The following is a 27,680-nucleotide window of genomic DNA, read 5'->3' as shown; positions in this document are numbered from 1 at the left end:
ATACTTCCATATTTCCAAGTCCTATTCTTGAAAATCAAGGGCTATAACATTTATTGGAATGACTGGAATTCTGATAGACTTTGGTTTTCAATGTGAATATATAATTTAATCGTATTATTATATGTAGAAGAACGCGATGGGTTAGAAGAAGCCTACATAACCAACCCATAAAGTAAAATGTAACATCCATATGGCCAGCTATATAAACTTTAACATTGATTTATCCTGCAATAGATGTGGTTCAATTGGTAACATACATTTTTGTCTTATTCTAATGCATCTTAAGGGGAAAGTAATCTAAAAGTAACTGAATTAATCAGATTACATGACTTCGTTTAGTTAATCCAAAAGTTGTGTTACCGATTACAATTTTGGACAGGTAACTAGTAACTAACGGATTACATTTAGAAAGTAACCTACCCAACCCTGCCTAGATGTACATATTACCTCAACTACCTTGTACCCTTGAACATTGACTTGGTACTGACTCCTTGTATATAGCCTCATTATTGTTATTTTAATGTGTTACTATTTCCGATACATTTTTTATCTTATTTCCTTAGTTGTTTTACTCTGCATTGTTGGGAAAGGACTCCTAAGTAAGCATTTCACAGTGAAGTCTACACCTGTTGTATTCGATGCATGTAACAAAATGTGATCATAAAATCAGGATTGCAAAGTCTCAAATGTAGGATAATACTAATACAGTCATAGTTGTTACATACCAGGCAAATCTCCAGGCCTGTCATCCTCATCCAAAAGATTCAGAGACCTCGTTGGCATAGCTGAACAGAAGGCTGGCTTCCTTCGTGTCTTATGTATCTCAAACATAATCACATTAATTACAGTATTAGGTACTGTATTAAATGAATAATGTGAACATTAAAATATGCTCTTAGAAAAACAATTGTCTACTGTTTCTCAATGCAGAAAATGCACATGTGTTGTAAACAGATATAATCAATCCAGATAAAGTGATATCCTTACCCGGGTTGACAGTGATTATGGCTTTAGAATTGACTGTAGCTGTCATGCAGTTCCGGAAGCTGTCTAAACCAATCCTGGCATCCGAGATAAAGAGCACTTGAAGTACAGAGAAAAGTCTAATTCAGTCCAAAACCTTTTAAACAAACACAAAACCTCACACATTTCCATTTAACAAGTAACAGAGAATAAGTGCCCACTGTATACCAAGCTGTTTCTCTTGGTATCAGTATAAACTAGCTGAATCGCCTCTCTGTCCCAGCTGTGTGATACAGAGGTTGTTATGGTTACTCAGGGGAGAGGATGGGGATATTGAAGAAGGGGTACAGTGGTACATCTTAGTTCCTATCATACTAAGGGAAAGGATGTGACAGAATCATCAAAAAGCTTCACTTCCAGCCTCTGCCCTTTGTGTCCATCGGCTGTGGTGAAATACTTTGGCTCTGCAATCTAGAGGGCAGAAATAGTGGTTTGGAAATGATTTACAACACTTCTCTTTTTTTGCTGAAAGCTTTTAGTGTTTCTAATACATATGGTACTTATACTGCTGGACATGTGATGACAGGGCCTAGTTTATGGCTCGTACACAACCCTACCAGATAGTACCCTACTCAAGACCTACTTTACTCTATGCACTCTCAGATCTTACCGACTGAACAGCAGCAAGTATGTCAATGACATTCCCATCCAGGCTCTGTCCGTTGGCCACGATGTCTCCCAGAGAGTAGAAGTCCCTGGAGTCCTTCACAGGCAGGTGGAGCAGAGGCAGCAGCCTGTTTGTCATTTCTATGTCAGAGCATATTGATAGCTGGGAGTGAGCTTCACTTACCAGCAACCTGTAGAAGCTGAGACAGAGAAATTGGTTGTGTTACTTATATTACTTCGAGTATAGTAATGTTTAAAAAGAGAACTAACCACTTTACTACAGTACCTGGGAGTTGAGGGGCAGAATCTGTCCTCTTTCTCAGGATCTTTGGTAGCAACTAAAGGATTTTCTATAATAACTTAAGGGGGATAAAATACAGATAAATTATTGTAATTATAAATGTCTTAGAAATATCATAAAGACTGACACATTGTATTTGTACATTATCTATTATCTATCTTCATAGCGATATAATTGAATTGAATGTATAATCTCACCACAGTCTCCTATGCTGAAAGTGTTAGACAGCCCATTGATGTATTCATCATTGCCCCACGAGGAGACATTAATGAAATAGTCTGGCGAGTCCTTGATTGTGAAGCCAAAAGTGAATCTGTCAAAACCAGTGGCGATTTTAGCATGTAAGTCTTAGTGGGGGGAAAGTGGGATGCATGCCAGCAAATCCACTACATAACACTAAACAATACATTAATTCTGCCCTAACAAGCAAAAAGGCAGTAACTGCTCATTTGGTCAAAAATTAGTTTTTGTCATTTTTTGCAAGATTAAATACATGCTTAATCATGTGGACAAGTATCCTGCCTCTATTGTACTGTGTTTTGGAGAAAATGGTGGTCATGTTAGCAGTAACTGCATAAAGCTACTGTGAAACCAAGGTAAATAAAAGCAATTTTTCTCAGTTCCACGCTATGAGCAGTTAATGCCTTTTTGCTTGGTAGGACAGAATTGCACTATAATGGTGACAAACGGTGCCCACAAAATGTTAGGGCCTACATAAAGATGTCCCAACAGCAGTCCCAAAATCTTACCACTGTTACACCTGACTATCAGCAGAGTCCTGTCAGGTAGCGAAACAGTTCATTCAGCTTCATTTACTGCCTTTTAAGAAAACATAGCTGATATGGCTGACTTGCTTATTAAAGAAATGTGGTTTCTAATGACAATTGAGATGTACAAACTATGGCATAAGGGGACAACAAGCGGATAAGAGGCAACCCGTATTTTCGATTAAGACATTAATGAGTGAGCTAGGACAGACGTAGTCAATATAACTATTTGTTTAGAACTTTTGAAATGTACAGCGTGTAACACCCTGATCTGTTTCACCTGTGCTTGTCTCCACCCCCTCCAGGTGTCAACCATCTTCCCCATTAACCCCTGGGTATTTAAACCTGTGTTTCTGTGTTTCTGTCTGTCTGTCTGTGCCAGTTTGTCTTGAATGTTCCAAGTCAACCAGTGTGTTTTTCCCGTGCGCCTGCCTTTTCTATTCTCTTTTGCTAGTCATCCCGGTTTTGACCCTTGCATGTTTTCTGGACTCTGTACCCGCCTGCCTGACCATTCTGGCTGCCCTGACCTCGAGCCTGCCTGCCACACTGTACCTCCTGTACTCTGAACCAGTTTTGACCTTTTGCCTGTCCACAACCATTCTCTTGCCTACTCCTTTTGGATTATTAATAAATATCAGACTCAAACCATCTGTCTCCTGTGTCTGCATCTTGGTATTGCCTTGTGCCCTTATAAGCGACAGAATTCAGAACATGGGCCGTTCTTAGTGTTCTCCCTGTACACCAAGTCCAAACCATATGATAAATAAATGCGGCATATACGCAGACAATGAAAGCTCTTACAATATTATATGATTACATTTCACTAAAACAGGCCATAGGCTACATGTGCACCACCAAGTCAGAAAAGTAGGCAAAATTAAGATGGTAAATATACCAAATTATTAGGGTGAGGCACATGGGCTACTAACATCTTACTACACAACATACACTTAGTACTACTTTCTTAGCTATAGTATACATATCTCCCTGGCATATTACATAATTTATGCAGCAGCATACAATACATTTTTGGACTCACCTTGTTGTACTGTGCTCACTTGAACAGGAAGGTGGCGCATCGGTCCTGCGTGGCCAAATTTTGTCATCAAAGTCTGGCATTCTCTGGATTTATGGTGCTTTCAAAACAACTGGGAACTTGGGGGAAAAAACAAGGTTGAATCATGATGACGTCATTGATCTTCAGGTTGTAGCTCTAGAAAGAGGCCGGATTTACATTCTGAGTTGGATGACCGTTCAAAGCGTATTTTCCCAGTCGTAGCTTGTTTATTCCCGACTTCCCAGTTGTCTTGAACTTGTTGTGTAATGTTTATGTCCAATGGCCGATGAGCGACAGATATGTTTTATTTGTAATTTCTCTTCATTATTTCTCTTCATATGACAAGGATTGAAAAGGATTTGCCAGTAGATTGTCGACTTGATTCATGATGATGACTGCTAGCTAAGATTTTGAAAGTATGATGTTGACATGATCAGTCTAATCAAAGCTACTGTACATATAATGTGATTTGATGTCATTTTATCTGTGGCCAATGATCTTGAGCCTTCTTGGATGGGCACTTCTAATGTAACTCTATGGCAGCACCAAAGGGCTAGAATTTTTTAGGTCTACACTTAGACTTGAACACGAAGCCAATCATGGCGCAAAACTTCGTATTTTCTGCTGGCTTGCCCCACCACCACAGAAAGCACTGAGCTAGGCTGAAACACCTGCATTTTTGAGCTGCCTTACTCAAGAAAACAAAAAAGAGATCATGTTTGTATGCGGCTTTATTAACTCAATTAAAAATATTTTTTTTTACGTTGTTTGCAAATTGATATGTGACACGTATTAATGCCAAAATAACATGAAAAACAGGCAAGCTCCCCAAAAATATATATATATATATTTTTTTTAAATGCTAAAAATGTTGGGCTTTGCCTCACCTGCCATGAATGACGGGTCGCCACTGGTCAAAACCAATACCTGAAATTATGAGAAAGGAGAGAGTTCAGTTTAGAAACCTGCCAGAAGAGGATACTAGTGAGCAAGTAATAAACTTGAGCACAGTAGGCTACAGTGCAGGCATGCCTTGGAGAAAGTCTATGCTTGGGGAGGACAGACAGAGTCAAGAGGCCTCACTGTATTTGATACCAATCATGAATACTTGAAAATGTATATAGACTATTTGATCCCAGTATTCACCAGTATTAAATTATGGGGAAAATATAATGAAATTCAATCCTCAACTTTTCCTGTCTGGATGGCTTTTGACATCAGTTTTTCCAATGATGACTCCAGCCACTCTGAAAAACACAATAGATATTTCAACATTTTGTAGGCTTCAAAATATTTTGCCAAATCAATACAACAGTCACGATTCAAAATTATTGATGTAGTCTTGACAGTTTATTTAACTTCAAGGTATTGATTTTTTTATGACAATGAGTCCACATAACTTAGGCTACTGTATCAATTGTATCATATCACATTATTTTTTTTATTTAACTAGGCAAGTCAGTTAAGAACAAATTATTATTTACAATGACGGCCTAGGAACAGAGGTTTAACTGCCTTGTTCAGGGGCAGAAAGACAGATTTTTACCTCAGGGATTTCAGCTTGGGGATTCAATCCAGCAACCTTTCGGTTACTGGCCCAACGCTCTACCACTAGGCTACCTGCCACCCAAACTATGTCTTGTGTTTTGATGTAAATCAGAAAGGGCAACAAAGTACTGAGCTTGCCTGTTGTATGCCATTTATAAAAAATGTGTATCCTGTTCTAAGGTGGAGAAGCTGCTGAAATAAGATGAATAGAAAACACACCTGTCTGATATCCAACCTGTGTGAGTTAGTAAATAATTACTGGCAAATGTGACATTATTGGCCTAGCTAGCTAACTGCTCTGGCAACTGCTTCCTGCCAGATTACCTACCACGACTCACCTTTGCAGGCTAAAAGCCAGGTAAGGCAAACATTTTCTTGAAGGTCAATGAACAAACTATGTCAAATAAACTCAGCAAAAAAGAAATGTCCTCTCACTGTCAACTGCGTTTATTTTCAGCAAACTTAACATGTGTAAATATTTGTATGAACGTAACAAGATTCTACAACTGAGACATAAACTGAACAAGTTCCACAGACATGTGACTAACATAAATGGAATAATATGTCCCTGAACAAAAGGGGGGTCAAAATCAAAAGTAACAGTCAGTATCTGGTGTGGCCACCAGCTGCATTAAGTACTGCAGTGCATCTCCTCCTCATGGACTGCACCAGATTTGCCAGTTCTTGCTGTGATGTTACCCCACTCTTCCGCCAAGGCACTTGCAAGTTCCCAGACATTTCTGGGGGGAATGGCCCTAGCCCTCACCCTCCAATCTAACAGGTCCCAGACGTGCTCAATGGGATTGAGATCCAGGCTCTTCGCTGGCCATGGCAGAACACTGACATTCCTGTCTTGCAGGAAATCACGCACAGAACGAGCAGTATGGCTGGTGGCATTGTCATGCTGGACGGTCATGTCAGAATGAGCCTGCTGGAAGGGTACCACATGAGGGAGGAGGTTGTCTTCCCTGTAACGCACAGCGTTGAGATTGCCTGCAATGACAACAAGCTCAGTCCGATGATGCTGTGACACTGCCCCAGACCATGACGGACCCTCCACCTCCAAATCGATCCTGCTCCAGAGTACAGGCCTCGATTTAACGCTCATTACTTCGACGATAAACGCGAATCCGACCATCACCCTTGGTGAGACAAAACCGCGACTCGTCAGGGAAGAGCACTTTTTTCCAGTCCAGTCTGGTCCAGTGACGGTGGGTTTGTGCCCGTAGGTGATGTTGTTGCCGGTGATGTCTGGTGAGGACTTGCCTTACAACAGGCCTACAAGCCCTCAGTCCAGCCTCTCTCAGCCTATTGCGGACACTCTGAGCACTGATGGAGGGATTGTGCGTTCCTGCTGTAACTCGGGCAGTTCTTGTTGCCATCCTGTACCTGTCCCGCAGGTGTGATGTTCGGATGTACCGATCCTGTGCAGGTGTTGCTACACATGGTCTGCCACTGCGAGGATGATCAGCTATCCGCCCTGTCACCCTGTAGCGCTGTCTCACAGTACAGACATTGAAATTTATTGCCCTGGCCACATCTGCAGTCCTCATGCCTCCTTGCAGCATGCCTAAGGCACGTTCACGCAGATGAGCAGGGACCCTGGGCATCTTTCTTTTGTTGTTTTTCAGTCAGTAGAAAGGCCTCTTTAGTGTCCTAAGTTTTCTTAACTGTGACATTAATTGCCTACGGTCTGTAAGCTGTTAGTGACTTAACGACCGTTCCACAGGTACATGTTCATTAATTGTTTATGGTTCATTGAGCAAGCATGGGAAACAGTGTTTAAACCCTTTACAATGAAGATCTGTGAAGTTATTTGGATTTTTACGAATTATCTTTGAAAGACAGGGTCCTGAAAAAGGGACGTTTCTTTTTTTGCTGAGTTTTTAATATATAAAAAACAAGTACCCTTAGTATTTGTTAGAAAAGCCATTGAGATTACCTCAGGAGTTTAGTGAATTTTTGCTGCAAAAAAAGCCCGCCCCCTCGAGCCATGTTGTTAACCCACCCACTGCACCCTTGTGGATGGATGATAGACTAACACATGGTACTCTATGGCTGATGCTATTGTCTCATCTGCATTGAGAGAGCATCGTTTTACTTTTTTTTGTTGTGAAACTGGATTTATTCTGATTCTTTCAACCAAGGTATTCTTTTAGGCCTTTACATCATGTGCTTGTTCTTTGATTGTAAGGCTTGTATCAAGGATGGGAAACTTTGATGGAAATGGGGCCCACAACAAAACTGAGCTCATCATGCCACAGTGGCTAGTTTGTCTGTGTACCCATATCCAGCGGTGTAAAGTACTTTACTTTAAAGTACTACTTAAGTAGTTTTTTGGGGTATCTGTTCTTTACTTTACTATTTATATTTTTGACAACTTTTACATTTATTTCAATACATTCCTTAAGAAAATATTGTACTTTTTACTCCATACATTTTCCCTGACACCCAAAAGTACTAGTTACATTTTGAATGCTTAGCAGCATAGGAAAATGGTCCAATTCACGCACTTATCAACAGAACATTCCTGGTCATCCCTACTGCCTCTGATCTGGCGGACTAATTAAACACCCATGCTTCGTTTGTAAATTATGTCTAAATGGAGTATGCCCCTGGCTATCCGTACATTTTTAAAACAAGAAAATGGTGCCGTCTGGTTTGCTTAATATAAGGAATTTGAAATGATTTATACTTTTACTTTTTACTTTTGACACTTAAGTACATTTGAGCAATTACAGTTACTTTTGATACTAAAGAATATTGAAAACCAAATACTTTTAGACTTTTACTCAAGTAGTATTTTACTGGGTGACTTTCACTTTTACTTGAGTGATTTTCTATTAAGGTATCTTTACTTTTACTCAAGTATGACAATTGGATACTTTTTCCACCACTGCCCACATCCATAACCACACATGCAGTCAGAGCCGGCCCTAGCTTTTTGAGCTAACACAATTTTGTTTAGTGGGGCCCCGCACCATGCGAGCAAAACAATTTAGCGGCACCTCTCTTGACAGCGGAGTTTATAATTTTTTTTTCTTCCTGCAATTCTACACATTTTGCCATGGTCCTAGAGAAAATGTTGCAGTTGTAAAGCAAGTTTGCTGCAATTCTACACATTTTATCATGGGGCACAGAGAATATTTAGCCATTTTATAACACATTTCCTGCAATTCTACTCATTTTGCCATATGGAGAGAAACACTTGCAGTTTTACAGCTAATTTCCTGCAATTCTACACAGTTTTGCATAGAGTGGGGAGAAATGTTAGCATTTTTTAATATGATATCTGAGTGTTAGTGACTAACAAAATCAATGGGAGCCCCCCAGACGGTAATTCGACAATGATTACTACAATTTTAGATAGCTGGCTATAATTTACTAATCTAAATGTTTTTGCTGACATGGGTGAGTGACTGTCAATGACTGACATAGCAATAAAAAACTACTGATGGACAACCAAATGTTGAAATTTTGCCCATCCCTGACTTATGTGATAAAACTGTTCCTTGGACACAACTTCCTCTCTGTAATGTTCTTCTCCACCGCCCACTTTTCTTGGCATTCATTTAAAAAATAGATAAAGATTTATCAGCAGCATCCAAGGACTTCTCACTACTTATTGAAAGGATTTATGACTTGTGGTTGAGGATGAATAAATCCCCTTGGCTTCAGACCTAGTCCTTGACATGGAGAATGGGTCTACTGCAGTAGCCTGCTACGTCAATCCAGACCCTTTTGAGACATGACCTTACTGAACTGTCATGATGTAAACCAGCCGGTTTCCACATGTAGACTTTACCTCAGTAGTAAGTACAGTGTACTTTGTAATAGCCAGACATTACATTAGACTCTCATAGAGGAGGCCCATGATGTCCTAGAGCAGTTTATAGCCAGAGCATTAAAAGAGGCTATGAGATGGGCTCTATCTTTTTTTATGAGGTAAATACATCTCAATCACTGACCTGTGTTTTGCAAGCAGCCCAATCCTTATAGACTATGGGCAAACCAAATATGTGAAGGCTACGCCTCTCCACCTTTGACTCACTCAGTTTGAGATTTTATTCTAAATGTTATACTGTAGATCTAGCCACAGTACGATTCTGGCTAGAATGAAGCTTTAACTTTCAGATACAACCATGTTTAATAAACCTTCCAAAGAACGGTCATGCAGAGCAGGCAGCTGTACAAACACAAAACCTACACGAACAATGATGAAACTGGCGATGATGCACAGGTGCGATCTACAAGTAGAATATCAAAGTCTGGCACGGCCTGGCTGTTCTGTTCCGTAGCATGGACCATTGAGATGTTTTCATTACAAAGAGGGGATAACAGCAGTGCCACAGGCTACGGCATTGTCCCTATTTTGAGACCTAAGATGATCGTACTTGCCTCTCAGTCGTTGGTGTGTGTATTTGATGAGACAGCTATGACAGCTCCTCCCTTCACCAAATGGTGGGAGCTGCTTTGATACACTAAGCTGGAGCTGGAACACAGTGTGTTTCACAGCTGAATGGAAAACACAAGGTGTAATTGGAAACCACATTGTTTGTCGTCAGTCAAGTTCCTTACTGTAATCCTTTTGGCTGTGTGTTGTGTTTTTGGATCAGATACTGACTGGTGGTGATTTTCATATGCCGAACCATGTTTTCTGTTTTTAGTTCACGTCATATTTGAAATCGGGATGTCATGCAAGATATGGTGCATTCGGAAAGTATTCAGACCCCTTCCCTTTTTTCACATTTTGTTATGTTACAGCCTTATCATTAAATTGATTTTTTTTTAAATGCCTCATCAATCTACACCCAATACCCCATAATGACAAAGACAAAACAGGTTTTTGCAAATTTATAAAAAAACAAACAGAAATACCTTATTTACATAAGAATTCGGACCCTTTGCTATGAGATTCTAAATTGAGCTCAGGTGCATCCTGTTTCCATCGATCATCCTTGAGATGTTTATACATCTTGATTGGAGTCCACCTGTGGTAAATTCAATTGATTGGACATGATTTGGAAAGGCAAACACCTGTCTAAATAAGGTCCTACAGTTGACAGTGCACGTCATAGCAAAAACCAAGCCATGAAGTCGAAGGAATTGTCCATAGAGCTCTGAGACAGGATTGTGTCGAGGCACAGATCTGGGGAAGGGTACCAAAAAATGTCTGCTGCATTGAAGGTCCCCAAGAACACAGTGGCCTCCATCATTCTTAAATGGAAGAAGTTTGGAACCACCAAGACTCTTCTTAGAGCTGGCCGTCCGGCCAAACTGAGCAATTGGGGGAGAAGGGCCTTGGTCAGGGAGGTGACCAAGAACCCGGTGGTCACTCTGACAGAGCTCCAGACTTTCTCTGTGGAGATGAGAGACACTTCCAGAAGGACAACCATCTCTGCAGCACTCCACCAGTCAGGCCTTTATGGTAGAGTGGCCAGACCGAAGCCACTCCTCAGTAAAAGGCACATGACAGCCCGCTAGGCACCTAAAGGATGCTCAGACCATGAGAAACAAGATTCTCTGGTCTGATGAAACCCACATTGAACTCTTTGGCCTGAATGCCAAGCGTCACGTCTGGAGGAAACCTGGCACAATCCCTACGGTGAAGCATAGTGGTGGCAGCATCATGCTATGGGGATGTTTTTCAGCGGCAGGGACTGGGAGACTAGTCAGGATCGAGGGAAAGATGAATGGAGTAAAGTACAGAGAGATCCTTGATGAAAACCTGCTCCAGAGTGCTCAAGACCTCAGATTGGGGTGAAGGTTCACCTTCCAACAGGGACAACCCTAAGCACACAGTCAATGTAACTGGTGTGAAATGGCTAGCTAGTTAGCGGGATGCGCGCTAATAGCGTTTCAATCGGTGATGTCACTCGCTCTGAGACCTTGAAGTAGTTGTTTCCCTTGCAAGGGCCGCGGCTTTTATGGAGCGATAGGTAACGATGCTTCGAGGGTGTCAGTTGTTGATGTGTGCAGAGGGTCCCTGGTTCGAGCCCAGGTAGGGGTGAGGAGAGGGACGGAAGCAAAACTGTTACACCAAGACAATGCAGGAGTAGCTTCGGGACAAGTCTCTGTATGTCCTTGAGTGGCCCAGCCAGAGCCCGGACTTGAACCCGATCGAACATCTCTGGAGAGAAAATAGCTGTGCTGCGACTCTCCCCATCCAACCTGACAGAGCTTGAGAGGATCTGCTGAGAAGAATGGGTGAAACTCCCCAAATACAGGTGTGCCAAGCTTGTAGCATCATACCCAAGAAGACTCGAGGCTGTAATCGCTGCCAACGGTGCTCAAGAAAGTACTGAGTAAAAATGTGCAATAATTTCAAAAAAACCGTTTTTGCTTTGTCATTATGGAGTATTGTGTGTAGATTGATGATTGAAAAAAAACTATTTAATCCATTTTAGAATAAGGCTGTAATGTAACAATATGTGGAAAAAGTTAAGGAGTATGAATACTTTTCAAATGCACTGTATACATAGGCTACTTAAGAGCCTTATGTTATAAATGGCTACAATGTATGCTAAAACACCTGTATGTTGTTATATGACAATATGCTATATTATATATCAAATATAGTTTATTTGACAGCTTTGAAGTAATGTTTATAGTGGCAGTGATCAACATTATAATTCCATGCAAAGGCATGTAGCCCGACATTCGAGAGTCATTTAGGTATTCAATTATCATATTACAAATGAAAACTTCATTAGGCATTTCCTAACAGGGTTTGTGATTCCATTGACTGCACCGAATACTAAATTACACAAAAATAAGTATGTTAAATCTTCATGTATGCTAATGTACTATTATGTTTTATTCAACATAATGGAGAATCAACGTTTACTAGACTAGGCCCTATACACTTTAATTCATCATTTGTATGAATTTAGAAATCAAATTTATCACCTATTGGATGCTTTGGAATGCCACTTGTGACATTGCTTACATGTCTCATTCTGAGTCGAGCAGGAAATACACAGGCTTTCAAACAGAGGCACTGATGGAATGCTCTGTGATTGGCTGGCCCCTCGTCTGAGGGTCGTCTGACTCGGTTCCCATGAGTCCACACCAAGGAGGACTGGAGTGGTCTGCTGGCCCCTGACCATTGACCGTTCACCCTCCTGAATCAAACCAGTTAACCTATTTCAGTGGCCCAGAGTGCAGCCATGTTAGACCTGACCTGTGACTCTGACCAGCCCAGAGCCAGGTCCATGTTATCCACTGGGACTACAGCAGTCTCTATGGTAAGGCTATTGTCAGAGTTGTCCTCACTCAACCCTCCAGTGAAAGCATTTTGTAGTAGGCCGAATCTCATGATTTTTGAACACTTGTCCAATGTCGTTTTTATCTTGGTTATATGAGTAATACCGTTATCTGTCACTACATATTCCCAAACAGGGGGAGAGAAGCAAAGTTGTGGTACAGTCATGTGCCATTTGGCAACTGGAGGGAAAGCTAACTACTTAACATTTCCAGGGGTTAGGTTACAGGTGGAGCAAAGAGTTAGAATCCACAGACTAACAATGGAACTATTGTCAAGAGTCTAATCAGTGGTGCAAAATGGTAATACAATGACCACTACATCGATGCTGTAGAGTTAAAATCAAACCAGAAAATATAGCATTTTACAAGCACTGGCCAAGGAACATGGTGGTGCGTGAATGGGTGTGTTTCTAAAGTGGAAAAAGTATCAAGTACAATAGAGGTACTCTATGTATACTTCTCTCGAATATTCCTAACACCTGTGCACTGCTTTTCTTTAAGCCTTCAGTAGCCATTTGGGCCTACAGTATAGTATGTAGCCATTTGGGCCTACAGTATAGTATGTAGCCATTTGGGCCTACAGTATAGTGTGTAGCCATTTGGGCCTACAGTATAGTATGTAGCCATTTGGGCCTACAGTATAGTATGTAGCCATTTGGGCCTACAGTATAGTATGTAGCCATTTGGGCCTACAGTATAGTATGTAGCCATTTGGGCCTACAGTATAGTATGTAGCCATTTGGGCCTACAGTATAGTATGTAGCCATTTGGGCCTACAGTATAGTATGTAGCCATTTGGGCCTACAGTATAGTGTGTAGCCATTTGGGCCTACAGTATAGTATGTAGCCATTTGGGCCTACAGTATAGTGTGTAGCCATTTGGGCCTACAGTATAGTATGTAGCCATTTGGGCCTACAGTATAGTATGTAGCCATTTGGGCCTACAGTATAGTATGTAGCCATTTGGGCCTACAGTATAGTATGTAGCCATTTGGGCCTACAGTATAGTATGTAGCCATTTGGGCCTACAGTATAGTATGTAGCCATTTGGGCCTACAGTATAGTGTGTAGCCATTTGGGCCTACAGTATAGTATGTAGCCATTTGGGCCTACAGTATAGTATGTAGCCATTTGGGCCTACAGTATAGTATGTAGCCATTTGGGCCTACAGTATAGTATGTAGCCATTTGGGCCTACAGTATAGTGTGTAGCCATTTGGGCCTAATCCAGCTGAGAGCTTTAGTAGAACAATGCTCTCTGTCTGTTGTCTATCAGGTTCAATAGACCTGGTATTATTTTGGCGGAGGCCTTATTAATAATCTTAATAAGGTGCTGAAGAAAACCAGTGAAGAGGTAGAGAGCAGTGACATTACACTGCATGATGTCAGCAATCAGCACATCAATGCTGAGACATTAGCTGGTCTACTTTTAGTGAGTGTGCTTGTGCATGCTTGCATTATGTATTAGTTTATACCTGTATAAACTGCTTTCACCTCACTCAATACTCACTTTTTATCCACTCAAAATAAAACTCCAGCTTGAATTGCAGTGACTGCCTCTCAGTATGACGTTACCTAGAGAGATTTCTCTTCTGTTTTCATCTTTACTGTGGAAAGACCCAGTGAAGTATTTCACCAGCATCAAAGGTCCAGCCCGTCTCTATCTGAGATGCATTCAGAGTCAGAACAGATCATGTTTAGGTTTGTTCTCCTCAGAACTATCTCGCTCTGAGTTTGACCCCAGAGTTCTTCATTTTCTCAATAAAACAAGCCTTTGAAGTGCCAAATAAGAAGGAACACACATTTGTTCAATTATATTTGTGAGAACAGTTTAAACAGAAGCTTTCATTTCTCTCTGCTGCATGTGCTCCGCTGAACAATGAGTCCATTTAGTTCTCGAACACAAAAAGGGGGGTATGAAGTGGGACATGGTGAGTTCAGTTTCATGGTGAGTTGGGCTCTTACAATAATGTCATTCAATAACAGGATGTGGAATTATTACACTGTTTATGAGCTGATTCGATATGCTAGCTTAAGTATGTAACATGTTTGAAAATAAGATTTTTTACGTGAATCACCAATTATATTTGTGTTATTGTTGCATAAGCAAAATCGTGTGTAAGCCACTCTAAACTGAGGCAAGATGCAAGTGAAGTGATGCCTGCACCCAGACATTGTGTTGACGCCCACAAAGGGTTAAATACATAATGATATGAAGGTCCCTTAACCTATTGATATTCAGTATTTCTAGCATAATCTGTCAATCGCCCGAATAACGCTATGGAGGGTTTTTCTCAGCATTTACTATAGATCTCTGCTGCCTGTCACCCTCAGGGGAAGATGTGCTCCTGAGGGGTTGGTTGGGGGAGTCATTCAGTTTCACTGTTGATGTATCACACCAGCCCAAAACACCATGAATCTCCCAAGGACATCACAGCCTCTGTGTGCTATGTTCAGTCCAGGTTATCCATCCAGGTCTCAAGTGGCTTATTGAAGGTGGACGGTATCGGATTCTGTAGTACACTGGAAATAATGCTGAGAGAGCATCTGTGAATCTGTTACTGGTAAGGTTGTGAAAATGATGGTAAAATATGGAATCCTGTAGTAGCATCGATATGTCCCTCCTCCAAGAACTAAATGTCTCACTAATTTGCCCTTTTCAATGACACATTGGCTTCTTTCAAATCCAACACTGCTATTAGACCGAAAGGGTCGGTCTCACCCGTCTCTTTCAGTTAATCTCCGCTGGATGGTATGCTGGTACTGGTCGTTATGTCACATATGGTAGCAATCACATTCTGTTATAGGCAACCCTTCATGAAGCATTAATAACAGTGTGGCTTGGGTTTTAATAAAAAAGTGTGGAACGAATTATGGACTTATCCCATTGAAGTAGAGCACAAGTGCGGCCAATAGCCATTCCAGGGATTGGAGAGATGACAGAGTGCAGGAATTTGACTGGTGGAAGAGCAAGGCTTCCCAGTAATTACTGAGCAGGCCCTTGGGATTCGTACAGTGGTTGGGGGGAGAACACACAGCAAGTCTATAGACATCACAGACACAGAACTGACAGCGAGTCTACAGACGTCACAAACCCTAGACAGGCTCCTCAGAATATAACAGCTCCTCAGAATATAACAGGCTCCTCAGAATATAACAGCTCCTCAGAATATAACAGGCTCCTCAGAATATAACATCTCCTCAGAATATAACAGGCTCCTCAGAATATAACAGGCTCCTCAGAATGTAACATCTCCTCAGAATATAACAGGCTCCTCAGAATATAACAGCTCCTCAGAATATAACAGGCTCCTCAGAATATAACTGGCTTCTCAGAATATAACAGCTCCTCAGAATATAACTGGCTTCTCAGAATATAACAGCTCCTCAGAATATAACAGGCTCCTCAGAATATAACAGGCTCCTCAGAATATAACAGGCTCCTCAGAATATAACAGCTCCTCAGAATATAACAGCTCCTCAGAATATAACAGGCTCCTCAGAATATAACAGCTCCTCAGAATATAACTGGCTTCTCAGAATATAACAGCTCCTCAGAATATAACTGGCTTCTCAGAATATAACAGCTCCTCAGAATATAACAGCTCCTCAGAATATAACAGCTCCTCAGGATATAACAGCTCCTCAGGATATAACAGCTCCTCAGAATATAACAGCTCCTCAGAATATAACAGGCTCCTCAGGATATAACAGGCTCCTCAGAATATAACAGGCTCCTCAGAATGTAACATCTCCTCAGAATATAACTGGCTTCTCAGAATATAACAGGCTCCTCAGAATATAACAGGCTCCTCAGAATATAACAGCTCCTCAGAATATAACAGCTCCTCAGAATATAACAGCTCCTCAGAATATAACAGCTCCTCAGAATATAACAGCTCCTCAGAATATAACAGGCTCCTCAGGATATAACAGCTCCTCAGGATATAACAGCTCCTCAGAATATAACAGCTCCTCAGAATATAACAGGCTCCTCAGAATATAACAGCTCCTCAGAATATAACAGGCTCCTCAGAATATAACAGGCTCCTCAGAATATAACAGCTCCTCAGAATATAACAGGCTCCTCAGAATATAACAGGCTCCTCAGAATATAACAGGCTCCTCAGAATATAACAGGCTCCTCAGAATATAACTGGCTTCTCAGAATATAACAGCTCCTCAGAATATAACTGGCTTCTCAGAATATAACAGGCTCCTCAGAATATAACTGGCTTCTCAGAATATAACAGCTCCTCAGAATATAACAGCTCCTCAGAATATAACAGGCTCCTCAGAATATAACTGGCTTCTCAGAATATAACAGCTCCTCAGAATATAACAGGCTCCTCAGGATATAACAGCTCCTCAGAATATAACAGCTCCTCAGAATATAACAGGCTCCTCAGAATATAACAGGCTCCTCAGAATATAACAGCTCCTCAGAATATAACAGGCTCCTCAGAATATAACAGGCTCCTCAGAATATAACAGGCTCCTCAGAATATAACAGGCTCCTCAGAATATAACAGGCTCCTCAGAATATAACAGGCTCCTCAGAATATAACAGGCTCCTCAGAATATAACAGGCTCCTCAGAATATAACAGCTCCTCAGAATATAACAGCTCCTCAGAATATAACAGGCTCCTCAGAATATAACAGGCTCCTCAGAATATAACAGGCTCCTCAGAATATAACAGCCCCTCAGAATATAACAGGCTCCTCAGAATATAACAGCCCCTCAGAATATAACAGGCTCCTCAGAATATAACAGCTCCTCAGAATATAACAGGCTCCTCAGAATATAACAGGCTCCTCAGAATATAACAGCTCCTCAGAATATAACAGGCTCCTCAGAATATAACAGCTCCTCAGAATATAACAGGCTCCTCAGAATATAACAGCTCCTCAGAATATAACAGGCTCCTCAGAATATAACAGCTCCTCAGAATATAACAGGCTCCTCAGAATATAACAGCCCCTCAGAATATAACAGGCTCCTCAGAATATGTATAGATAGTGTTGAATCAAAATGTAAATGTAAATGACTTAAATGTAATGTAGATGTATACTATTGGTCGCGTACACAGATTAAGTAGATGTTATTGCAGGTGCAGCGAAATGCTTATGTTTCTAGCTCCAACAGTGCAGTAATATCAAGCAATACAATAACCAAAAAGACCCCCCCCCCCCCCCAAATACCAAGAAATTAAGATATATCAGTGTAAGCGCTAAGCGGTGACAAGTGAAACCGTCTTTGTGGGTGGGAAGAGAAGACCTCACCCCTGTCCCTAGAGCGAGTGACATCTCTGTCTTTCAATCAGCCCCTACACACACACACACACACGCACACACACACACACACACACACACACACACCACCCCTACTCACTGTGCCAGTGAAAGTGAGGTTTCTAGTGGGTTGGCAGAGAAGCAATCACGGCTGCCCCTAGAGGGAGCGACATCTCTGTCCTTAAAGCAGCATCCATTCTGTGAGGTGACAGGTTAGATGTACAGCACGGTAGGTTGGGGCCCTGGCTCCGCTCTCCCTCATAGACTGTCTGCGTCATCATATATTTGGTCCCTAAATGTAGTATTTATGTCTTGCTGAGTGTCACATCATATTTGGTTTCCAAATTGATCTTCATGCCACCCTGCCTGTATGGATCCATGATGCCAGTATGTTATTGCTTTAGACAACTTCTAGTTTCCTAACCAAATAAGGCAAAAACATGTTGCTCATTTTATTGTCATGTTATTAGATGTCATGTTTTTACATGTAATAACGTATCACCAGGCGTGTAGTCACAGTTAAACCTATTGAAGTGAAGGACTACAGTGAATCTACTGTGAATTACTTACTGTGATGCTTGTCTTCCATTACACTGTAATGACGGCATTTAGTACTTCTGATGAGCTATCCCATTACTCAGATGGGGCTGTGGCTACTGTTCAGTCTTATCAACTGGTTTGTCTTGAGTAAGAGCAAATGCACTGCTCTTATTAACAGCACACTCTCTGTCTCATTGATTTCCATTAGTCTGAACACACCAATACGTCAGCTTGATCAACTCAGGCAAGATGAAACAGAGTATGCAGTGGTTAGAAACACATGGGAATGTCAGCCTGTGTAAAGATACATTTATATTGTTAGAATACACATTAAGTTAAACACACACACACACACACACACACACACACACACACACACACACACACACACACACACACACACACACACACACACACACACACACACACACACACACACACACACACACACACACACACACACACACACACACACACACACACACACACACACACACCAACCCTTCTCCATATCCCCTTATCATCGGGAGCCCATCAATATCATATTACCTGTTCTTTTAGTTGTGTATTGATCCCAGCAGGCCCTGGGCCTGGCCATGTGTGGATTAGGACATGCTCTATTACCTGAACCTGACTGTTAGATAGTGGCCTGAACACTGGACAGCATTATGGTCATCAGGCTGCTAGCTGCTGATCGATCGCTGGGAGTGTGAAAGGTCTCTGATTGCAGTGTGTCTCGTCTCCATGGTATAGATGGTTACCTATTGTCTCTGGAGGAGTTCTCTAAAACCCCTTGGCACTAGTCAGTGTGTTACAGTGGACTGATGTAGTTTTACAGTTTTTTCCAACTGCTTACACACAAAATCTTTTCATGTCACACGATTTTTGAAACCTCTCACTCAAAGTGCAAAATTACACACCAAATATCCAAAACTATAAGCTATTTCTCAGCCTTTGACTCAGTTGTCAATTGCATAAAACACTTTTTTCAAAACACTACACACAATTCTCTACCTAAAACACAAAAATCTAACAGGAAGTGACTTGCTTTCCTTTTCCAAACACAACCAATCAAAATGCTACACTTATTCACCAGGTCACACACACACTCCTCACATGTGCAAACACTAATAGCTTAACTGATCACTAACCAATCACTGCTTTACTGTAGTATAGGCCTATAAATAGGTCATAGGTCAGATTACCTGTTTTGAACAATGGATGCCAAAAATGAACAGAGAGCAAGAGGAGTAGGAGGGAGAGGAAGAGGAAGAAGAGGACGAGGGCAAAGAAGAGAAGGAAGGAGAGCCATCTCTGATGAGATTAGGGCAACACTTGTTGATCATGTGATCAACCACAGTTTGACCATGAGAGAGGCTGGACTGAGAGTCCAGCCCAACTTGAGTCGATTTACAGTGGCGTCCATAATTCGAACAGAACAGGTATGCAACTATCTAATGACTATTTTAGCATTACAGTAATGTACTGTAAAATACGTATGACTGCATAGTATTGCATAAACATTTGTAACTCTTACTGCACTGCATTGAATGAATGAGGTTGGTTATCATGCTGTACTACATTTTTTTGTACATTGTTTACAGTTCCTATGCTGAACACATACTGTGTTTGAATTCTGTACAGAGTGAAAAGACAAAGACATCATGGAGGACGAGGACGCTTGTTTACAGATGTACAAGAGACTGCAATTATAAATATGGTTTTGGCCAACAATGCAATTAGGATTCGAGAGATAAGAGAGCATATCTTGAATAATGACACCATATTTAACAACATCAATGCTGTAAGCCTGTCAACCATACAACGCATCCTCCAACGGCACCGAGTGACGATGAAACAACTTTACAAGGTGCCATTTGAGAGAAACTCTGACAGAGTCAAGAATATGCGACATGACTTTGTAGAGGTATGTATGCAACACTACTTCCAGTACTTCAGACATACCATATTTACTCATCTGTATATCCTTTTGTCTGTTACAGAGAGTATTGGAGCTGGATGCCCATGTAATTCGCCATGAATTTATTTATGTGGATGAGGTTGGCTTCAACCTCACCAAAACCAGGCGCCGCGGAAGTAATGTAATAGGACAGAGGGCAATTACCAATGTCCCTGGACAGCGTGGGGGTAATATAACTATGTGTGCTGCCATCACTCAAAACGGGGTCTTCCATCACAATGCCACACTGGGTCCGTACAACACCGGCCATATGCTCACTTTTCTGGATGCAATTTACACAATGCTTGTCCCTGATCCAGATCAGGAGCCTGCTAGATTTGTGGTTTTATGGGACAATGTTAGTTTTCACCGGGCTGTTCTGGTCCAAAACTGGTTTGCCACCCATCCACAATTTGTAGTTTTGTACCTACCCCCATATTCACCTTTTCTAAATCCCATAGAGGAATTCTTCTCAGCCTGGCGCTGGAAAGTGTATGATCCCCAACCCTATGCCCGCATGCCGCTTCTCCAGGCAATGGAGGACGCATGTGGGGACATAGAGGTTGCCTCTGTCCAAGGTTGGATACGCCATGCTAGGAGATACTTCCCTTGATGTTTGGCAAGAGAAAACGTATCTTGTGATGTGGACGAAGTATTGTGGCCAGACCCGGAGAAGAGATGAAGCGTAGCTTAGCACTGGTGACTGCCCCCCCCCTACCAATTCCTGGACAGCCCCCCCGGGACCCCACACACACAATTGTGTTCTTTACTGTATTCTAAAGAATATACTTTTGGTTTACATATGTTTATGGTTTTGTTGTATGCTACTGTATACAACAGTAATGTTTGGCCTAATAAATATTTTCTGTTTCTACATTGCATTGGTGTTTACAGTGTACTTGTTACCCCTCTCAGCAGATTACTTTCACTGTAGAACATTGTATTAAAATGTAGATATAAGCCTATGAAAGAGCTTTAGATTTAGAACAGTGTTTACATGGTATATCCAAAAATGTACTATTATGAAAGTAGTGTTTGCCATTTGATGCAAATGCTTCATTCTGACATGTGTTTATGGCATTTTGAATGCAGTGTTACATTTTGAAGGAGATGTGAGGCATTTTGCATTTTGTGTGTGCAGTTTTGGGAATTGTGTGTAGAGTTTTGAAAAAAGGAGACAGTTTTGAAAACGTGTGTAAGCAGTTGGAAAAAACTGTAAGAATACTCCATAGTCAGGGTTCTAGGTAGCTAGCCTATATGCACATTGCAAATGCGGCCATAGCGTAATGCCAGAGTTTAATGTCAGTTTAAACAGTCTGTTTACAATTTTGTGTGGTGAAAGGATATCATTGCAATTGTCTGTCTTTGGGCATCTGGAGTGACAGTTAAAATATTGGGCAATTAGTATTCATATATTCAGTTTTTTGTCTTTGTCAATGTCTGGTTTTTCTCATCCCTCAAATCACAGAATGTCAGAGTGATCTATTGTCTTTAGGGAACATTTGGCCTAAGGATGACTTTATTTCCAAAGTATGACAATGGAGACCGAATGACATGAATAATAATGAATTGGACCCTCGGTTCTCTTGTCATTTTCTTGACATCACAAACTGTTAATGGTGAAAACAATTGTTTCTGATCCTGATGGTTGTTGATGATGTCTATAAACATTATCATTAGGCATGTGTGTGTGTGTGTGTGTGTGTGTGTGTGTGTGTGTGTGTGTGTGTCTGTATTTGACAGTGTGTGGTACAAATCTATGAAGTCTACTTTCCTCAATCCAGTGTCCCCCTCTCCTGAGATGATGATCTACACACACACACACACACACACACACACACACACACACACACACACACACACACACACACACACACACACACACACACACACACACACACACACACACACACACACACACATACATACACACACACACACACACACACACACACAGGCAGGCAGGCAGGCAGGCAGCAAATCCACTGCTCCAAGGCCATATGTGACACGGGTCTTATTGAATATCGTCATAAATCTCTGACCCCCAATCAGCCTCTCACACAAGCACCTTAATATTAAATAATGAGAGTTGGGGAGGTGTTCTCTGATGTAGTTCAGGCCCTGGGGGCTAGAGGTACAATATTTTGCCTGTCTTTTTCTTGACCTAGAGATGTGGTAATGAACCGAAGCCAAGGAATGCCCAGAGGAAGTGGACATTGTCTCAGATTTGGTCACTAATCGCTGGAGAAAATACTTATTCAATGTGAGCAGAGTGTCAGCATTTTGTATAGGCCTGCCCATTTTGTCTGGTGATCTGTGAGGATAAATATGTAATATCAAAAAAAAAAAAAAAATGATAAAATAAACACACACAGGAGAATACATTTTGAATAAATCATCTTTGACTTCTACACCATCTAGTGAATCTAGTAAATTGAAAACACTTATGTTTATACAACTGGCACCGAAGTGACCTCACTGTGTTGTGAATTAGTTTAAACATGCCCCTATGTCAGGTCCCCAGTGTTCTGCTTCATCCACTGAATGACCTAGGGGCTCCCTCTCTCCTTACCTCCTCTCTCCTTTCATCCTCTCTCCTTACCTCCTCTCTCCTTCCCCTCTCCCCTTTCCTCCTCTCTCCTTCCCCTCTCTCCTTTCCTCCTCTCTCCTTCCCCGCTCTCCTTTCCTCCTCTCTCCTCACTTAGATGGAAATGAAGTGGCTGATAGCTGATCAGGCACCATGTCTCCCTCCTCAGAGAGAACAATAGAGAGGCCATCCCATCCAGACCATAGAACGTTAGTCTGAGGCATCACCTTCCATCCACCAGACCAGAGGAGATCTGATTCCCTCTCCAAGGAACATTGAACATCTGTTAAGTGGCATTGGATCTAATTTACTTTTTGGAGGGTGACCAGTTTTGAAAGGGGTGAGGGAAGGGGGGTGAGGGAGTCCCTTGTTTCCTCTGAGCAGTGCAGGGGGTTTGTAGGGGGCAGAGTACAGGACAGGTGGTGAGCGTAAGCTTTGGAAACATCCGTATAATCACAGGCTGAACATAGAGACCTAGGATAGTAATAATAGGTACTATAGGGAAGTGAAGCCACTCAACCGTTCTATTGAACAGACATTGTCCTCCTAGCTTACACAAGCACACAGACACACAGACACACACACACACACACACACACACACACACACACACACACACACACACACACACACACACACACACACACACACACACACACACACACACACACACACACACACACACACACACACACACACACACACACACACACACACACACACACACACACACACACACACACGGCAATCTGTCTCTGGGCATTAGTTTTGCTATAGTTTCAGATGGAGAGGGCAGAGATCTTTAAAATGCACTGAAGAGGTCAGAGGTCACTCATGAATATCCACTCAGGGGTAAGCTTCATTTACCGTTAATGACACTCCCTGAGGGCGAGCTGGCTGCTGCATTCTCTCTCTCCCTGCTTCATCTCATGAAGGGTTGAATCAGCTTTTATCATCAATTAACTCAGATCCTCCTCTTGTCTGATGATCTGTTGATCCCTGTGCTGATATTTCTCCATAGCTCTTACTTCCCCTTTCTCATGTCTTTGATTCCTCTTTTAACGGTCAGTGAAGTAACCAGGCAGGCGGATATCATGGTCATGAAACCCCAATGTCCACTGCTCAACATATGGACAAATCAATGAGAGGCCTTTTCATTAGACAAGCTGTCATCAGGGAGCCCCTTCAATAACAGCTGAAATGGCAACGGCAGTGCAGGATTCAGTTGTTTCTTTCTTGGTTGATTTATAATTACAGCAGATGTTTGTCTGACTTTCTGCGTTTGATCAGCTAATTATAAAGGAAACACGGGTGCTAAATAATCTTCTGGTGCATGGAGGAATGTGATCTGAAGTTTCCACCAGCCTTAATGTTGTAATTATAGACTGAAGTCTTCAATGGAGAGAAAGGAACCCTGATATTAAACATATCATCAGAGAGACATATTTGTTTGACATCTGCTCAGACTGCCATGTTCTTGCATCTGGAAGGTACACGTGTTGAGGCCAGTTTCCATCCAGCCTACTTGTTCGGGTACTCTGAATGTGGCTCTTCTTGTCCATGGTACATTTTACCTGTGTCTTAAAACACTTTACATGTTGGCCGTAACTAACCATAAACACCTCCAATAGAGATAGAATACCTGACATGTTTATAATGTGGTACATGTTTAGGATCGAGAGGATGTCGAACATATCCATTGTAGTACAGGTATGTCTGTCCGACGGGGACTACCCATGACACTGCACAGATGTTAAAGAGCAACAGTTGACTCAGAAACACTGTACATCTAATTAGCATGATCCTTTGAATTAAGTTTAGTTGACCTCATGTCCTGTATTCTATTTATTTCTACTACATGTATGTTGCTGTAGCACATGTGGAAACCAGAAGCACATATGGAAACCAAAAGAATACCAGAATGCTTTACAGTAATGTTCAACAGTCTACAAAAAAAATATCACATTCAGCCATAATATATTAGAAAAATACATTTCCCTCCAATTTCTCACCCTCAGTATTTCAGACAATTAATCAGACTGCATAGTCCAGAAAATTCTCAAGATATTTGTCACTTTCTCCCTGTCTCTCTGAGAATAGCCTGGCCTGTAGAGGGTATATCGGTCAGAGAGGTGACTTGGTGGTGGAATGCTCTCTCACCATGAACTGCAGGCTCCAGGGTCATCAGGGCCAGATCAGACCCCCACAGAGAGGGCTCTATCCTGGACCAGGAGAGACCGAGGAGTGGGCAGTTGCTCTAGTCAGTTGAGGGGTGAAGAGTGAAGACTGTGTATGGCAACTCAATCAGGGAAAATAAAAGATTTGACCTATAGTATGTGGACACAATGATATGTGCCCCTATATTGAAGCATGCTGGACTTACCCTCAGCTATAGATGGTGAATACTGTTATTGGGATGAGTTTAACATGAATCTCCATGACTGAACAAACCCAAAACAAACCTCCAGTCCAGTACCTGTCTTGGTCACGGTGAAATTAATTTTGACCAGTTGGTCACAGTTAGGAACAATTGGGCTGGCATTGTAGTGGCCTCTTAACAGTAATAATAGTCTTGCCAAATGCCCCTTCCTGCTACAACAGCTGCTCTAGAAGACTGATGTAAGCTAAACAGTGTCCATAACAGGCAGGCAGGCACTCCGGAAGTGAAGAATGAGGATTGGATTAGCAGTCCTTTGTGATGTCTGTCACCTATTAGAATTCATACGAATTTTCAACAGAGGAGGACAGCATTCTTCTGTCTGTTCCTCATAATGTCTTGTGTTGAAGCAGAGTGTCCATGGCAGGCAGACAGGCAGGCTGGCCTGAATTGGCAGCTACTTGACCTCCACTGCAAGGGTCACTAATCACTTTCATCTGAGGTGATCTGAGGGCTGGGGTGACTTCCAGGCTCCAGCCTTATCCAGGTTGGCTTAATCCCTGGACCCTGCCTTCACGGGCCTTATTCACCGACTATGGCTACACAGTAGTCAGGCCTTCACAGGGAGCACTAGTGAGATGTATGGGGAGAGGTGTATGAGGCGAAATCTCAGGACCTGTCTATAAAAGCGCGCTCTACATACCTTGCGTTGAGCCTGTCTGGCTGTTTGCATATTAATATGTCCGACCCTCAATGCAATGTATCCAGTCAACTGGTGAATAGATGGCTATCTGCTTTCAGGGCTCTAGTACTGAAACACAAAGGGAACTTTTAGCTGAGGGAACTCTCAAGTACATTCCCCTCCTTCTCTCCTCTCCTCTCCTCTTTCATGAATGGAATCCTCTGACTTTCAACATTCTATACCCAAAGAGACACAAGCCGCTATTGTCGCTGTTTTTTGTTGTTGTATTGTTATCCATTTTTTAACCTTGTTCCCCTCTTGTTCATTTCCCCTCTTCATCCCCCACTTCTACATTGTTGAACCTTGGCCTGCCCATTCTAATCACCAGGCTCTCCTTTTTAGCACAACCAATGATTGAAAAGGGGATTGTCAAGGCAATTTTATCATGTATCAGATACCTTAAATCCAGTAAATTCACAGTGTTATGAGATACCTAGATTATAGAAATAGAGGGATTGATGGCAATGAAATGAACATGCACAATTCATAGTGTAGCGTATAGTGTTCATAGTGTAGTATGTCGTTTTTAGATTGGTGTTCACTGTGTACACCAGTGGAGGCTGCTGAGGGGAGGACGGCTCATAATAATGGCTGGAATGGAGTGAATGGATTGTTATCAAACACATGAAAACCTGTCACACCCCGATCAGTTTCACCTTGTTATTTGTTGTTATTGTTATTGTTTCCACCCCCTCCAGGTGTCGCTTGTTATCCCTGGTGTATAAATCCCTGTGTTTCCTGTCTCTCTGTACCAGTGTATTTATCCCTGTGTTTCCTGTCTCTCTGTGCCAGTGTATTTATCCCTGTGTTTCCTGTCTCTCTGTGCCAGTTCGTCTTGAATGTTCCAAGTCAACCAGCGTGTTTTTCCCGTGCTCCTGCCTTTTCTATTCTCTTTTACCAGTCCTCCCAGTTTTGACCCTTGCCTGTTTTCTGGACTCTGTACCCGCCTGCCTGACCATTCTGCCTGCCCTGACCTCGAACCTGCCTGCCACGCTGTACCTCCTGGACTCTGAACTGGATTTGACTTTTTGCCTGTCCACGGCCATTCTCTTGCCTATCCCTTTTGGATATAATAAATATCAAAGACTCAAACCATCTGCCTCCCGTGTCTGCATCTGGGTCTCGCCCTGTGCCCTTATAAAAACCATGTGTTTGATACCATTCCATTCACTTCATTCCGGCCATTATTATGAGCAGGACTCCCCTCAGCAGCCCCCACTGGTGTACATACTGTACAGTATGTGGATTGTGTTAATTCTGGGTCTATATCTTGTCAGTATATTCTGTTTATCGTCTGTCTGTATACTCAGTTTATTGTGGCAGCACTATTTCACTGAGTCAAATTCCTGTACATGCAAATGTATTTGTCGAATAAAGGTGCTTCTGATTCTGATTGAATTAAGTTCTTCATGACTACATAAATAAGACACCAAATGAATGAAGTATAAACCACAAACAGTCAGTAAGTATATTAGTATGTAGGCCAGTAAAGATAAGGCTCCAAATCACGGGCCAAAATGATATCCTCATACATTTCTACTTAGGCCCTACATCGATTAGATGTGTATGAGCGATAAATCACACGTTAAATAATACTTTACAAATGTGTGATAG

At 41.8% G+C, this 27,680-nt stretch overlaps 1 protein-coding gene across 1 annotated transcript; it reads right to left on the bottom strand.

Annotated features, from left to right (window-relative positions):
- Positions 1-499: 499 nt before the first annotated feature.
- On the bottom strand, positions 500-27,112 carry meiob (meiosis specific with OB-fold). The gene is made up of 9 exons (XM_071412080.1): positions 27,066-27,112; positions 4,946-5,001; positions 2,128-2,277; positions 1,916-1,988; positions 1,634-1,829; positions 1,335-1,434; positions 1,185-1,247; positions 988-1,083; positions 500-813 (listed from the first exon to the last, which is right to left on the bottom strand). Exons 1-9 carry the CDS (start codon positions 27,110-27,112, stop codon positions 752-754), a joined length of 843 nt encoding a protein of 280 aa, XP_071268181.1. The 3' UTR covers positions 500-751.
- Positions 27,113-27,680: the final 568 nt, after the last annotated feature.

Source organism: Salvelinus alpinus, chromosome 7 (genome assembly GCF_045679555.1).
Source record: "Salvelinus alpinus chromosome 7, SLU_Salpinus.1, whole genome shotgun sequence".
NCBI lineage: Eukaryota > Metazoa > Chordata > Actinopteri > Salmoniformes > Salmonidae > Salvelinus > Salvelinus alpinus.
The sequence above is the reverse complement of the archived record's forward strand: the minus strand, read 5'-3'. Positions and strand labels throughout refer to the sequence as shown.